General features: G+C 36.0%; 1 protein-coding gene across 2 annotated transcripts in view; it reads left to right on the top strand.

Annotated features, from left to right (window-relative positions):
* The window catches only part of LOC309631318 (uncharacterized protein), a 436,314-nt gene that overhangs the window by 251,263 nt on the left and 168,791 nt on the right, over positions 1-16,260 (top strand). For both annotated transcript variants that reach the window (XR_014246192.1, XM_082397629.1), the window contains one exon: positions 13,826-13,898. Coding sequence is in view for 1 of the 2 variants with exons in the window: in XM_082397629.1 (XP_082253755.1) it covers positions 13,826-13,898 (73 nt within the window). In the remaining variant the exon portion in view is untranslated. The remainder of the gene's footprint in view (positions 1-13,825; positions 13,899-16,260) is intronic.

Genomic DNA, 16,260 nt, shown 5'->3' with positions numbered 1-16,260 from the left:
GTCATTTAAAGCTTCTGTTTCCTTCTTTATTTTCATTTTGGATGATCTGTCCATTGGTGTACGTGAGGTGTTAAAGTCCCCCACTATTATTGTGTTAGTGTCGATTTCCTCTTTCACAGCTGTTAGCAGTTGCCTTATGTATTGTGGTGCTCCTATGCTGGGTACATATATATTTATAATTGTTATATCTTCTTCTTGGATTGATCTCTTGATCATTATGTAGTGTCCTTCCTTGCCTCTTGTAACATTCTTTATTTTAAAGTCTATTTTATCTGATATGATAATTGCTACTCCAGCTTTCTTTTGATTTCCATTTGCATGGAATATCTTTTTCCATCCCCTCACTTTCAGTCTGTATGTGTCCCTAGGTCTGAAGTGGGTCTCTTATAGGCAGCATATATATGACTCTTGTTTTTGTATCCATTCAGCAAGCCTGTGTCTTTTGGTTGGAGCATTTAATCCTTTCACGTTTAAGGTAATTATCGATATGTATGTTCCTATGACCATTTTCTTAATTGTTTTGGGTTTGTTTTTGTAGGTCCTTTTCTTCTCTTGTGTTTCCCACTTAGAGAAGTTCCTTTAGCATTTGTTGGAGAGCTGGTTTGGTGCTGCTGAATTCTCTTAGCTTTTGCTTGTCTGTAAAGCTTTTCATTTCTCCATCGAATCTGAATGAGATCCTTGCCAGGCAGAGTAATCTTGGTTGTAGGTTCTTCCCTTTGATCACTTTAACTATACATGCCACTCCCTTCTGGCTTGTAGAGTTTCTGCTGAGAAATCAGCTGTTAACCTTAAGGGAGTTCTCTTGTATGTTATTTGTCATTTTTCCCTTGATGCTTTCAATAATTTTTCTTTGTCTTTAATTTTTACCAATTTGATTACTATATGTCTCTGTGTGTTTCTCCTTGGGTTTATCCTGTATCGGACTCGCTGTGCTTCCTGGACTTGGGTGGCTATTTCCTTTCCCATGTTAGGGAAGTTTTTGACTATAATCTTTTCAAATATTTTCTTGGGTCCTTTGTCTCTCTTTTCTCCTTCTGAGACCCCTATAATGCGAATGTTGTTGTGTTTAATGTTGTCTCAGTGGTCTCTTAGGCTGTCTTCATTCCTTTTCATTCTTTTTTCTTTATTCTGTTCTGCAGCAGTGAATTCCACCATTCTGTCTTCCAGGTCACTTATCCATTCTTCTGCCTCAGTAATTCTGCTATTGATTCCTTCTAGTGTAGTTTTCATTTCAGTTATTGTATTGTTCTTCTCTGTTTGTTTGTTTGTTAATTCTTCTAGGTCTTTGTTAAACATTTCTTGCATCTTTTCGATCTTTGCCTCCATTCTTTTCCGAGGTCCTTGATCATCTTCAGTATCATTATTCTGAATTCTTTTTCTGGAAGTTTGCCTATCTCCACTTCATTTAGTTGTTTTTCTCGGGTTTTATCTTGTTCCTTCATCTGGTACATAGCCCTCTGCCTTTTCACCTTGTCTATCTTTCTGTGAATGTGGTTTTTGTTCCATAGGCTGCAGGATTGTAGTTCTTCTTGCTTCTGCTGTCTGCCTTCTGGTGGATGAGTCTATCTAAGAGGCTTGTGCAGGTTTCCTGATGGGAGGGACTGGTGGTGCTTAGAGGTGACTGTTGCTCTGGTGGGCAGAGCTCAGTAAAACTTTAATCTGCTTGACTGCTGATGGGTGGGGCTGGGTTCCCTCCCTGTTGGTTGTTTTGCCTGAGGCAACCCAACACTGGAGCCTACCTGGGCTCTTTGGTGGGGCTAATGCCAGACTCTGGGAAGGCTCACACCAAGGAGTACTTCCCATAACTTCTGCTGCCAGTGTTCTTGTCCCCACGGTGAGCCACAGCCACCCCCGGCCTCTGCAGGAGACCTCCAACACTAGCAGGTAGGTCTGGTTCAGTCTCTATGGGGGTCACTGCTCCTTCCCCTGGGTCCCGATATGCACACTACTTTGTGTGTGCCCTCCAAGAGTGGAGCCTCTGTTTCCCCCAGTCCTGTCGAAGTCCTGCAATCAAATCCCACTAGCCTTCAATGTCTGATTCTCTAGGAATTCCTCCTCCCGTTGCCAAACCCCCAGGTTGGGAAGCCTGACTTGGGGCTCAGAACCTTCAATCCAGCGGGTGGACTTCTGTGGTATAAGTGTTCTCCGGTCTGTGAGTCACCCACCCAGCAGTTATGGGATTTGATTTTACTGTGCTTACACCCCTCCTACCGTCTCTTTGTGGCTTCTCCTTTGTCTTTGGGTGTGGGGTATCTTTTTTGGTGAGTTTCAGTGTCTTCCTGTCGATGATTGTCCAGCAGCTAGTTGTGATTCTGGTGTTCTCACAAAAGAGAGTGAGAGCATTTCCTTCTACCCCACCATCTTGGTTCAGGCTCGGGAAGAACCTTTTCTATTGTTTTTTATCTCTATTTTATTTATTTGCTCTCTGATCTTTATTATTTCCTTCCTTCTGCTGACTTTGGGTTTTGCTTGTTGTTCTTTTTCTAATTCTTTTAGGTGGTAGGTTAGGTTGTTTACTTGAGGTTTTTCTTGTATTTTGAGGAAGGCCTGAATCATTATGAACTTCCCCCTTGGAACTGCTTTTGCTACATCCCATAGATATTGTATGGTTGTGTTTTCATTGTCATTTGTCTCAAGGTATTTTCTGATTTCTTCTTTGATTTCATCATTGACCCATTGTTTTTTTTAGTAGCATGTTGTTTAGTCTCCATGTGGTTTTTTTTTCCTGTTTTTCTATCTGTGGTTGATTTCTAGGTTCATACTGTTGTGATCAGAAAGATTCTTGAAATAATTTCTATCCTCTTGAATTTGTTGAGGCTTGTTTTTTGACCTAGTATGTGGTCTATCCTAGAGAATATTCCATGCACACTTAAAAAGAATGTGTATTCTGGGATTTTTGTTTGTTTGTTTTTTTGTTTTGGATGTTGTGCCGTATAGATATCAATTAAGTCCAGCTGGTCTGTTGTGTCATTTAATATCTCTGTTGCCTTATTGATTTTCTGTCTGCAAGATCTGTTCATCAATGTGAGTGAGGTGTTAGAGTCTCCTACTATCATTGTATTCCTGTCAATTTCTCCCTTTATCTCTGTTAATATTTGTTTTATATATTTAGATGCTCCTATATTGGGTGCATATATGTTAATGAGCATAATATCCTCTTCTTGTATTGATCCCTTTATCATTATATTATGTCCTTCTTTGTCTTTATGGACTTTGTTTTAAAGTCTATTTTGTCTGATATGAGTATTATTACCCCCGCTTTGTCATTTCATTTGCATGAAATATTTTTCCATTCACTCATTTGCAGTCTGTGTGTGTCTTTCACCCTGAAGTGAGAGTCTTATAGGCAGCATATTGTAGGTACTTGTTTTTTTGGTTTTTTTAATTCAATCTGCCACTCTGTGTCTTTTGGTCAGAGAATTTAGTCCATTGACATTTAAAGTAATTATTGATAGGTGTGTATTTATTTCCATTTTAAACCTTGTTTTCCAGTTGATTTTTTAGTTTTTCTTTGTTCATTTCTTCTTTTTTTTTCAATTTGTGGTTTGATGGTTTCTTTTGTATTATGCTTGTGTTCCTTTCTTTTTGGTTTTTGTGAACCTTTTGTATTTTTGATTTGTGATTATCCTGGTTTTCAAGTATGTTGACCCATAACTATATCTGCTTGCTTTAAACTGATAGTCATATAAGTTCAAACACATTCTAAAAGATCTACATTTTTTTAGTCTCCCCCCCACCACATTTTGTGATTTTGGTGTCCTATTTTACACCTTCATGTTTATCCTTTTGCTGTTATAATTCAAATACATTTTCAATCTCCTTCTCTTTCTTGTCTCCTTCTGGAACCCCTATTAAGCATAGGGTGACACACTTTATATTACCCCATAGATCTTGTATGTTGCTTTCATTTTTTTTCCTTTGTCTTTCTGTCTGTTGTTCTGATTGGGTGATTTCCATTATTCTATCTTCCAGATCACTTATTTCTTCTTCTGCATTATTTAGTCTGCTATTCATTGCTTCTAGATTGGTTTTTATCTTGGCAATCTAGCTGTCTAATTTTGATTGGTTCATCTTTATACTTTCTAGTTCCTTGTTACAAGTGATCTGCATTTCTATCAATAATCTTTCTTAATTTCTTTAGCATTTTTATTACCTCCTTTTTGAACTTGGGGTCTAGTAGACTGGTAAAGTCTGTTTCATTATTTATTCTTTCAGGAGATTTCTCTTGTTCTTTTAATTGGGAGTAGTTCCTCTGCTTTTTCATTTTACTTAACTTTCTCTGTCTTTGTGAATTTTGGAGTAACAGTTATCTGCTGTGGTTTTTAAGGGCTGTTTTTATGTGAGAGCATCCTAATGTAGACTATGTGAGTCCAGTATTTTTTGTGTGAAGGCTGGTTTTGGTATAGATGCCAATCATGTCTTTCCTCAGAATGTGCTGGCCATTATCACCTTGATAGGTGGTATGATTGGTGTTATGGTGTCCAGAGCTTGTGTTGTATGTTGAACAGGGCCTCCTCTTTGCTCTGTGGCTGTCACAACCCTGTTGGGGGTGGGATCTGCCCACAGTTGTTGGAGTAGACACCCTGAGGGTTGGGTTTGATAAGCCTCCCTTGTCCTTGAGTATGTGCCCTGTCCTGCCTGGAAGTGTGGTCAGGCAGTAGTTGCCAGCACCAGTCTCTCTCTGCCTTAGTTGCTAGCAAGCCAGCATGTGCACACTCCTCATGAGCAGAGTCCAGGCCCCTCCAGCCCCTCTAACCTCTCTAACCATCCCAGTGGACCTCCCAGCAGGCAAGGTGGCTCCCTAGGGTGAGGACCTGCCCATGTGTACCTTCCTTCCTTCAGAGATTCCCCCCCAGGAATGCCAGTCCCATTCTGATGCTTTTTTTCCCCTGTCCTACCAGGTTTGTGGAGATCTTTCTTGCAGCTTTGGCTGTATAACAGATCTTCTGCCAGTTTCCAGTTGGTTTTCTGTGAGAATAGTTCCACATGTAGATGTATTTTTTGATGTGTTTGTGAGGGAAGGTGAGCTCCACCTCTTCCTACTCTGCCATTCTTGATCCTCCCTCCTGGCTTGGGCCTTTCTATTCCTGTTGATATCAGTCACTTGAAGTGAGCCATCCTGGAAGGGATGCAACCTTGGGCCAGGCAGATCTCTGCCTCTGAGGCAATCCTTGAAGGGACTGGTGACTGACAGCTGTCTCCCAACATACTTCTATGAAATCAGGCAAAATGCTCCTCCTTGAAGAGGGATCATTCAGTGCAGAAGGACTTGTCATATGTCATCACACCCATTTTTCATTGAATAAGGATCATCAAAATGAATGAAGTAGTGTGCTTTTACATAGCTGCTGGCAACTTAGTTATTGATATGATTTATCATAAGTGGGTGGAATCTTTTGCTAAGGTATGAATACATTATGTTAAATGCCACAAAAACGCCAGTGTTATTCTTTGAAGTAAAATGTTTAAAAGGTTATTTTTCATGCTTTATACCTGATGAGTTGAAATTGGCTTGAGATTAATGATTTGTAGCAATGTACCATGGAGTAGGAGTAAAGATACTACATAGAATCAATAAACACTATAAATGGAATTGAAAATGGAAGATTAATATACACAAACATTTGGGGTGATGTTAAACTATAAAAAAGAGTTATAATTATGTTGCATTTCATTTGTATAATCAAAATTCCTGTGATTAACTTTTTATCTTCTCTACTTTTTCCAAAGGTAAGACTTTTAATCTTCTAATTAGGATATTCTAAGCAGCTAAGCAAAGAAATAATTATTGGCAAGCAAAAAATAATTAAGGAATAGAGTATGTTTTAAAACTATCATGTCGAAGATTTATTTTCAATATGCATTATTACTTCTGTGATAAAGTATATACTCAAATGCTGATGATTAAATGTAATATTGATAATACTTATAATAATTTTATGTTAATAAAAATGCCAAACAAGACTCTACTTCCTTAAATGCTTGATTATTTAAAACATTTTATAGATGGTTATGCTAGAGAAGATCATTTTTAACAGGAGTGAATGCATCAGATGGTATAAATACGTGACATATTAAAAATCAGTATGCTATCGGAAAGAAACTTTGAAATAATGATCTGAAGTTCTAATGGAAATAATTTATACAAATATGCAAGCCTGAATACTGATGGTAGCAAATATAGAAAACCATACTTGTCTCTTTTTTTCCTGACCTGAAGTCACTTTTAAAGTCAAATAATCTTAGAATGGTGAAACTGTGCTGCTATCATGAGTTTAACTTCACTTTTTTTTTCATCATCTCTTCTACCACAAGACTGATGTTTATGACTGAGTATAAGTGGCATAGATGGACAAAAAGTCTGAGGTAGCTTTCTAACGTATCTTCCTACCTCTAGTTTTTTTCCTATCCCCATTCTTTACTCAAATGGCTTGGAGTCATTTCAATTTATTAATTTATTCCTTCATTCACACATTCATTTTTTTAACATTCTCTCTGCATCTGTACAGAGTGTCAGCTGTATTCTAGAGCTACACTGTCCTATGTAGCTATTTAAATTTAAATTAGTCAATAAATAAATAAAATTAAGAATTCAGTTCTGTAGCCACATGAGCCACAATTCAAGTGCTCAGTGGCTACATGTGGCTAGGGAATATTGTATTGGTGAGCAAAGATACAGAACATTTCCATTACCATAAAAAGTTCTATTCAGTGCCTAGTAATGCATTGATAAACGTTGAAATTGCTGCCTTGGAGTTCACTGATCATTTGAAGAAAATATGATACAGACATCTTTAAAGTACTGTTGGATAACAAAGAATAAGGACCTAAATGAATCTGGAGAGGGGTACAAAATCAATAAAATGATGCCTGAATTGGAATTAGCTGGGTGCTGAGGGGTTGAGGAGAAGGCATTCTAGGAACAGGGAACATCTTTTGCAATGCTCTTGGACAAGGCCCTCTCAAAAAAAGTATGATACTTTAAAGGATGTGCAAATAATTTGAAATGGTTAGAATGTAAAGTGATCTTTGATGAGATTCTCTAAACAGATCTCATTTGTGCGTGTGTGTGTGTGTGTGTTTCATCTGTAAAAGAGGAATAAAAATACCAAACTCTTAAGGTTTTTAAAATTTAACTAGTTTTAATATGTGAAGCACTTAGAATAGCTCCTGGCACTAACAAGAACTTATAAATATTAACGATTAGTATTATTAGCATTATTATATTTTCATTATTATTTTAGAAGATTGGAAGTATGATCTAGGACTTATTACAGAGTTAGAATCAGAGGGTACACTTCTGATCAGAACACTGCACTCAGTGATATTTAGGAAAAGTATTAAACTGATAATGTTCTGACCCTTCTCTTTCCATTTTTGGGTTCAAGTAGTGGGAAAAGCAGGGCACTGCTTCTAGAAATGCTGTGGGGAGGGGATGGGAAATTAGAAGCAATAAAAGAGGAATGAAAGTTAAGTTTGAGTACCTAGAGCCAGAATATTTCCTGATTTTTGCATGTGGGTTTTTAACTTTTAACTTAAAATTATTTTCTTTTTTTGAACTTGACTTGGTAAGAAAAACATAGCAGAATTATGATGTTAAAAGAAAACTGTGCATCTCCTTTTTTTTCCCTGGCCCACCAGAACTGAGGTAAAAAAATAAACAAAAAGAAAAAAGAAAAAACTGCCAAGAATATCCTAAGACAACTGTTTTTATAAGAATTCCAGTTGACTTTTTCAGACTTGAAAGGTTTGGTGGCTAAGAGTCAACCAAGAATCAAGCATCTTAAATGTTTATTCAGATTGAACTTTTGAACCATCTTATGGTATTCTTTTACACAGTAATGATAGAAACCAATCCTTTTTTTTTTTTTTTTTTTTTTAGTAAGGTAAATATCATCATGTAGTTCATTTTTTTAAAACTAATTTACTTCTCTTTATAATTCTAAAATCATTTCATGTCATCTAGTTTTAAAGTGACCAATTTAATTAATTAAGCTATTTTGCTTAGTGATATAACTTCAGTAATACATAAACTGTTCTTTCCTCAAGAAGTGTATCTTATAAATGTTGGTAGATTTTATTTTATTTTTTTTGGTAAGTAATTACAGTGAAGTAGTTGGTTCTATTTTTGATTCATTGAAAATATGAGGTTTCTGATTTTATATACAAACTAATTTTAGAGAGTACAAAAAGCTTTGAATTTTCCTTTTGCCTAAATTGTTGGCAATAATTTTATATATCATACTATAGTTGAAGCTACCTTATCAATTATTCCAATCATATTCCCCCAGGTCACAACCCAGAAATTATAAATCAGAATCTGCGGGAAATGGAACCTGGTCCTGTGCATTTTTTAAAAGTATCACAAGTAAAACTGATGGGCAACATTTTAGAGCAATAATTTTTAACCCCAAGACATTAATGGATGGTAGAAGGAGCACTAAAAACTATTTTTATAAATATATAAGATAAAATTGAAAACATAAATATTTATATATGCCCTAATCTTAATGCAATTTATATAATAAAATAATATATATTTCAGAATATAAATCTTAGGTGACAGTAGTACATGAGATGACATATTACATTCATCAAATGTCCTGTACTTATGATGAATAAGTTTGGATTTGAGACAAACAAGGCAATATTCAACTGAGGAGTGTTGACTTTTCAGAGGTCTTAACATTTTAAAATAAATAGTTAATAAGTATAAATAAAAGTAATTGTGAATTTAAAACTTTAAAATACAGACTGATATAGTTTTTTGTTATGTTGATACGGTCTCTCAGAGCAGCATTGATTTAATTTTCCAAAACAATAAAATTAGAAAAGTTTTGAATAAAATAACAAGCTACTCTCAATATATAGAGTAACTAGATTTCTGGCAAATTGAAAAATGTTAAAAAATGCTTTGTGTTTGCATATAAAATTAAGTTACAGAATTATTTTCTCTGATTATTCATGTTTCATCTACATTTGAAAGTCCTGTGGGAAAATAGAAAATAATTTTGTGGGAATATCTTGAGCATTAAAACTTATATCCCTGCTACGGAATGACTAAGTGATAAGATTAAGCCTCATATCATTTGTGTTAACTGAAAAGACTCCACAGATTTTCCAAAATGTCCCATGAAGCCAGTACCACCCACTTTGAGAACTCTACTTCTTTAAAGGTAACCTGGCTATGGATTGTCATACTCTTTTTCTAGTAACCAACACTAAAGTCAACGTTTTCTCTGGGATCCTTAGGAAGCGTTTGCTAATTTAGGATGTGTCAAACCAGATGACTGATCTCCAGATTGCAAATTACTCTAACTTGACACAGCCAGTATAGTATACACTATTGGAGCTCCATTCATATCCCTTTGGAACCCGCAATTCCTTTATATGTCAATGATGTCCTTCTTTCTGCCTGAGAACTCTTTCTAGACCCATACACTTTACAGGCAGAAACTGACTTAGACTAGGTCCTTAGTGATTGTCACTCATTCATTGACAGAAGTGAATTGAAGGCTAAATGTCCTAGCTCTCTTGAGTCTTGGATCGGACAACTCGGGCATGTAGCAGAGGTGTCCCTCAAAACTGAGCTCCAGTTACCTTCAATGGTAACCTGGCTAATTAAAGCACCTTTTATTACTTTTATTTTCGTCCTTATTTTACTTCCCACTCCGTTACTGATCCTTTCTACAGTTAACTTGCAATCAAGTATTTTTCTTGGAGTGCACATCTAGGGAACTCAAGGTGAAAGATGGGATTCTGGAATTAGATCACTTGCTGCCAGGATGTCAACGAGGACCCCCTTGCTGGTGGTAACGGAGGTGATAATAATCCATAACATTCTGTACAATTCAATTACTAGCATGGATTAGGATATAACACAGGTGGAAGGTTAGCAGTGGGTTATGTAATAGCCCTAGTACATGAAAGAATGAATACAATGGTTTGTTACAGAGATTGTGTTGTTGGTGATTATTAACATCACAGAAGTCCCAAGAAAGTAAGTAAAAGACATATATTAGCAAATCAAATAATTTAGAGTACAGTATGAAACCCAGAAAATGTCCTTGGCAGCACTTTAGAAAATCCTTATCTTCCATAGCTGGAGGTAAGTGTGTGTTGAAAATCAGTCTTAATTGTAAGAGGAATTTACCTCATAGAAAACTTAATTTATAACCATAACAGGTCTCTCATGTTGAAACCTGAGCCCTAATAAGGAAAGAGTGAGACCTGAAGCCAGAGTATTTGGGTGGAGCCGCCAGAGATCTTTAAATGCCTAGATATCCCTGGACACTTAAAGCAGGCTGTGGAGATTCCATCCTTGCTAGAGGAACACAGCCTCATGCTACTTGGAGATTATGGAAAGGCCTCACTGAAGTTAATGCCTTGAAAAATGATTTGTGGCTTCCTTTGATGTGTCTCCACCTCCACTTATTGCTTCTAGACCAGTAAGGAGGGTCAAGTCTCACCAGAACTCAAGTGGAAAAGTACAGTTCCTGCTATGGAAAGATTATACAACAAAGGACCTACAGGTCCAGGCTCATATGTACTGGCAGGAATCTGAAGAACATGCTAGAAAATGGAATTTGAGAGTGTTAGACCAGGGAAGGTGAAACAAAGGCTGATAGGAAATTGTTCATACAGGAGCACTCATGCATCATTTAACATTTAAAAATGCATTAAGAATACTGGAGATAGGCATAATATGTTTCAAGAAATTGTTCCGTGAAGCTTAGAAGCACCAAGTAAATGAGGCAGAAGTGTCAGAACTACTTATGCAGAGCACTGAGAAAGCAGGCAGAAGGCTCAGAAAAGTGAGCATGTTAAAATAGATTTATTATATAAGACCAGAAAAACCACCAGCTGACAATGTACTAGAAAGGCACAAGGAGCAGTCTCTTCCCTGGAGAAATAAAATTAAGTTAATAGAGTGACATCATCTTCATTGAGAAAGTCAGTAACATCTATCTGCTGTACCCTCTATTTTAAAAAGTGTATTAATGGAAATAAAATCAGGAATTAATCTATTTGTTGAGGTAATGATGTAAATTAATGAATAGATCACTGTTATGTAAGAATAAAATATGAAAATGTCAGAAATGTTCTTGGAACAACATTTTAAATCTGTATCAGTGAAGTTATTTATTGATTCTAAATAATAAACTAAGAGTATGAACATTCAGTTAGGTCAAACTAAATATTTTAAATGATGTAAGTCAATTATCTAAAAATACATAATGCATTAGGACATATTTTCAGAAAAATTAAAGCTGTCTAAGAAGCAAAAATTATGAATTATAACTAAAGAGATTGGAGAATATTTTCCAATAATTATTAACTAAAGATAAATTAATTTTTGCAAAACAGATTTCATCCATGTTCATATATCTATAGATCACTACACATTCAAAATACATATTTTAAGTTTTCTAGATGAATTATAGATATCAATAATGTTTCATGCAAAGTTTTACACATAAGTTTTTTTATTAATCCAGTAAGAAATTATTAATTACCATTTGATCTGTTTTTTTTTTAATTCAATGATACTTGTTTACATTTATTGAATGTTTACCATGTGCCAGCCTCTTTGTTAAGTTTTACATCGATTTCCTTATTTAATCCTCACACTAACCCAATGACATAGGCATTATTATTACGTTAAAAAATTTAGAAACAGAAAATGAGACTAAGAAGGATGAAGTAATTTGCCTAAGATCATATAGGAGCTAGTGACTAAAGTGGGAGTTGAATTTATAAATCTGACTCCAGTATCAGTACATTTAGCCATTCTGATGGTTATAAAAATACATAATCAATGACATAATAACTATGTATATATTACACTTTCCAAATCACTGCAGTGTAAAAATTATTCAAACAACAATTTTGTATTGTTTATATGCTAGATTTTTTCCACTTGTGTTTCAGATCACATAAATTTGACTTTCAGAGTAACAAGTAAATCAAACAACCAACAGGAACCCAGAGGACCACTGGCACAACAATTGAGTCTTCCCTTTCCTATAGGCCCACAATCAAAATCCTTAGGTCCTTTCTTTGCTTTTCCACTTCTCAAATCTCATTAAAATCACTGTAGTTTGGGCTTTTTTTATCTGCCACCAACTTCCTTTAACAGACTCCTACCGTTTCTCTTGCATCAATCAACCATATCTATTAGAGTTAAGCAGTAACAACAAAAACAACAACAAAACACTGCTATCCCATGGCACTCCTATGCTTGTAAACCTCATGGGCTTCTGAAACACATGCCCACTTCTCAGCCTGCCGTGAGGGCCCGGAGATTTCCCTCCCCTAGTTCCCACCATGTCCCAGCTCGCTCTCTGCCTGGGCACTGGATGTTTGCTCCTTGCCTCTGCCATGGGTTTGCTCAAGGCATTTGTCCCACCTGGAATGTGCCCCTCTTTTCTAAGTGTATGCAAATTTTACCCTTTCTTCAGCTCTTGATTCAACCTCTCCCCACTAAGAGTCGTCATTTCATGTTAAGCTATAGACATTTTTTTCCATTAATTATGCTTACAATAACATTTTATTTAGGTTATTACTTCAGTCAAATGATTACAGATTCTTAGAAATGGAAGGAAACTGAGAGATTATTTAGTTCCATACATGTTTAAGATGAGGGAACTGAGGTGCTCAGTGTAGCACTACTTAGGTTTATATTTTAATACACCGCTTTCTTATTTCCAAATACATACCTTTTTTGTTTTTACTCTCTGGGCAAATAATAGTTACCGAATAGTTACTGATTGATCTGTGTTTGCACAACATAAACTTAAATTTTTTCCTAGGCTAGTGTATATTAGAATTATATTGGAGGGCTTGTAAACTCACAGTTCGTTGGGCCCTATTCCCCAAATTTCTGATTCTGTAAGTTTGTGGTAGAGTCTGAGAATCTGTCTTTTAAACAAATTCCCAAGTGATGTTGAAGTTGCTGATGCAGGGGTCAGGCTTTGAGAACAACTGGCTTAGGCTATTAACTGACAAATATAACAGCTTATCATAAAAAAGTATAATATCTCTGTCCTAGGTATTTCTTTTCTTTATATTTTTAAATTTAATATACTTTTGTATAATAGCAGGAGGAAAAATACAACACATTTGCTTTGTGTTATTTTGATTTTAGATTTACCTGACTCATCATATATAAAACATTTTTTTCCTTTTGAAAATTACTAGATCAATGGATTTATATGCACTATTTTTGTAATCTTGATAATTGAGGTGTTCTTTTTTATTTACATTAGCAATAAAAAAAGTTTTATTCAATTTTAATAAAATATTTCTCTTCCTAGGTTAAAGAAAAAAGAATAAAAAAGAATGTCTAGATAAAGGTCATTTATCAGAACCATTTACCAATTAGTTATTCATTCCTCACTACTGAGAGAAATCTGCCAATAGAATGGAATATCATATCTCTCAGGACTTTCTCAGATTTACAAAGGCCAGTCACAGCAATGCATAAATGAATGGTCTAGCAGAAAGGACCTCAAATCATATTAAGAGAATGACCATCCCTGGAGTTTTTCATGGTTAATGTACCAAATTCATAACACTTTTGTCACCTATTCTTATTAAAATTAATAAATAGAAATTGTGAAGTCCCTGTACATCTCTAAAGAAAACTATTCATCCTTAAACAGCAAAGTCAAAGTTATTAGGCAGTTATACATGCATTCTAGCACTATTCCTAGAAAATCTGTATCTGGCATCTGTTATTTATGATTATTTTTATTTTCTACATATGTTCAGGTTGCTTTAGATGTGCCATTGTAAATATAACCAAAGGTTTTTATCTCAATAGCACTTCTTGGAGCAAATAATGTTTGACAAGGAAGCTGGCAAATTCAGATCCTGCATCTGCACAAACACTGGAGGTATGAGATTCATTTATCTATACATTTTATACCTAACACATGCTTAACAATAGAATAGGAAGAAAAATATTTAAAGAAAATGTAAGAAATTTATATATAGTGTATACCTCAATTTCATTATGAAGTAAATTCGAAGCTTCTGTACAGTCAAACATCTGTTGATTGCCAGCTCCCAAAATACCAATGAAAAAAACCTATTGAAAAATAAAGCTGAGATTATTGCTTATCATAGTAAAGAAGAATACTACCTTAATAAAATCTTAGTATCATATCAGGGAAGGAAGTACAAAGACTAGATACTGAGATTTTGAAGTTTCTTCTAAGGCAGGTCTTTCAAACATAGAGACTTGGTTAGGATTGGGTAAGGATCATGACATAATAGTTTAACATTGGTGGACACAGGAGGGTAAAGATACTGAGGCAAGGAGTCCGAAGAGTCTTGGAGTGTAAATTGTTGTTTGTTGCTTTTCTATTGGAGAGTTTATGGATCTTTCAGGAAATTCCTGGTATAAACAGTAAAGTAACTTACCTTTTTATCTTCCTGGACAAATGTTTTCTGGAATTGTAAAGTTAAATTGGTGAAGATAATGGAACACTAAAGTCATGTTAATCTAGAGTATGCTGTGTAATTGTTTCGATTCTCAGATCACTGCTAAATGAAGGATGACACTCCATCTCTGCAGAATATTGCCTCTTAACTGCTACTTCAACTGTGCCTTCTATGAGTCGGTCTGCCTCTGGTGCAGAATACAATATGAATAGAGGATCCCATGGTCATGGGCTCATTCCTATATTGCTTTTGTTTTATGATGTGGGTCCTTCGGTCAAATGATATTTTCTGTGAGATTCCAAGTCTGTAGATCAGACATCATGTAATCACTCATGGTTAGTAGTGCTTGCTGACACTCTGGACAGAAAAGGCACGTTCATATTGGGGAGTTGTAACTATTCTCGTTAGGACAAATCACTGGCCTTTCCAAGATGAAAGGAGACTTATGTAACTGACTTGCACCCAAGTAACCAAGTTGGTCTATGCAAGGAATGGTGCCATATTTAGGACTCAGTGCTGGTTTCTGTTACTGGAAGATTCGGCATTCAGAGACACCTTAGTTAAATCAGCTTTTGTAAGTAGGAGCCCATGCTGTTAAGCCCATGTGTAGCATCAATCTCTGGCAATGTGGTCAGTCTGTACACGTACTGATTGTGTCAGTTCCATGGTGACTGATGGATGAAGTTTGGCTAACATCAACTGACCAAACTTTCTTGTTTATTTGGTTATTCAGTGCCTCTTTCACAATGAATATGTTCTGGTAAATGTTAGTATGTGATATAGAAATCTTCACACTCTATGTCTACAACCACACACTTCTACCCAAGGATTCTTTGTCCCTAATTTTCCATCCTCTTTTCTTCCAGACCACTCACAAAACAGCCAGGCCATTGATGACTGCCCACAAATTTACATATTCACCTCAAATCACTTCTTCTATACTAAGTGGATGACCAGATACACTACAACTCTTTCTACTGTCCATCAAGGACACCATGTGACTATAACGCAGTTGCCATCCATTTTTGGCTTGCATGGATGCAGGAAAACATATATGTCAACCAAGTTTGGGCTCTTTCATCCTCCTTTAGCTGGTTATACAGAACCTGCTTATGACGATAGGTTATAACAAAAGAAAGGACTCTGTGTAAATATAGTGCATGATATGGGAATTCTGGCCACCTGCTCATGCAGTTTATTTGTGCCTTCTGGTCCTACCCAGACCCCATCTCACATACCCTGCTGTTGAGCCTCTCCAGTTTTTTGACTTAGGAGAAAACCAAATGCAGTTCACAAAGGGCATTTCTGGAAACACGGTTAAGTGTTTTGTCTCTACTAAGACTTAGTAACAGGCCAGGAGCTGTTTTTCAGAAAACGTATAATTCCCCACTATGAATGACATAATCTTGCTCTAAACCCCCTGAGTCTGCATTGCCATTCTCCCACTGAGGTTTTCTATCAAAATACACAGCACCTTTTCCCACCACTGACATATTCATCACCTTAGGTCTGGTAGAGTGTACGGCCCTAGCAGCAGGACTGCATGCGTGGGAGCTTTGACCTGCTGCTGAGCCCTTTTCTACTCCAGGCCTAACTCAAGTTTGGCAGCTTTGCATTTCATCCAGTATTTCTAGGTGTGGAACATGTCACCTCCACAACAAAAAGAGGCCTACAAGGTGTATGCTTCTTTTTTAATGGTAGATGATGTAACACAACCATCAAATATTTGGCTTTGAAAATGGCTAAAGAACGTCATCAGTGGCATCAGTAATTGTGAGTTTTTAAAATTTTTGTAAGGACAGAGATTGGCAA

The sequence above is a fragment of the Balaenoptera borealis genome, assembly GCF_965194805.1.
Source record: "Balaenoptera borealis genome assembly, chromosome: 6".
NCBI lineage: Eukaryota > Metazoa > Chordata > Mammalia > Artiodactyla > Balaenopteridae > Balaenoptera > Balaenoptera borealis.
The sequence above is the reverse complement of the archived record's forward strand: the minus strand, read 5'-3'. Positions and strand labels throughout refer to the sequence as shown.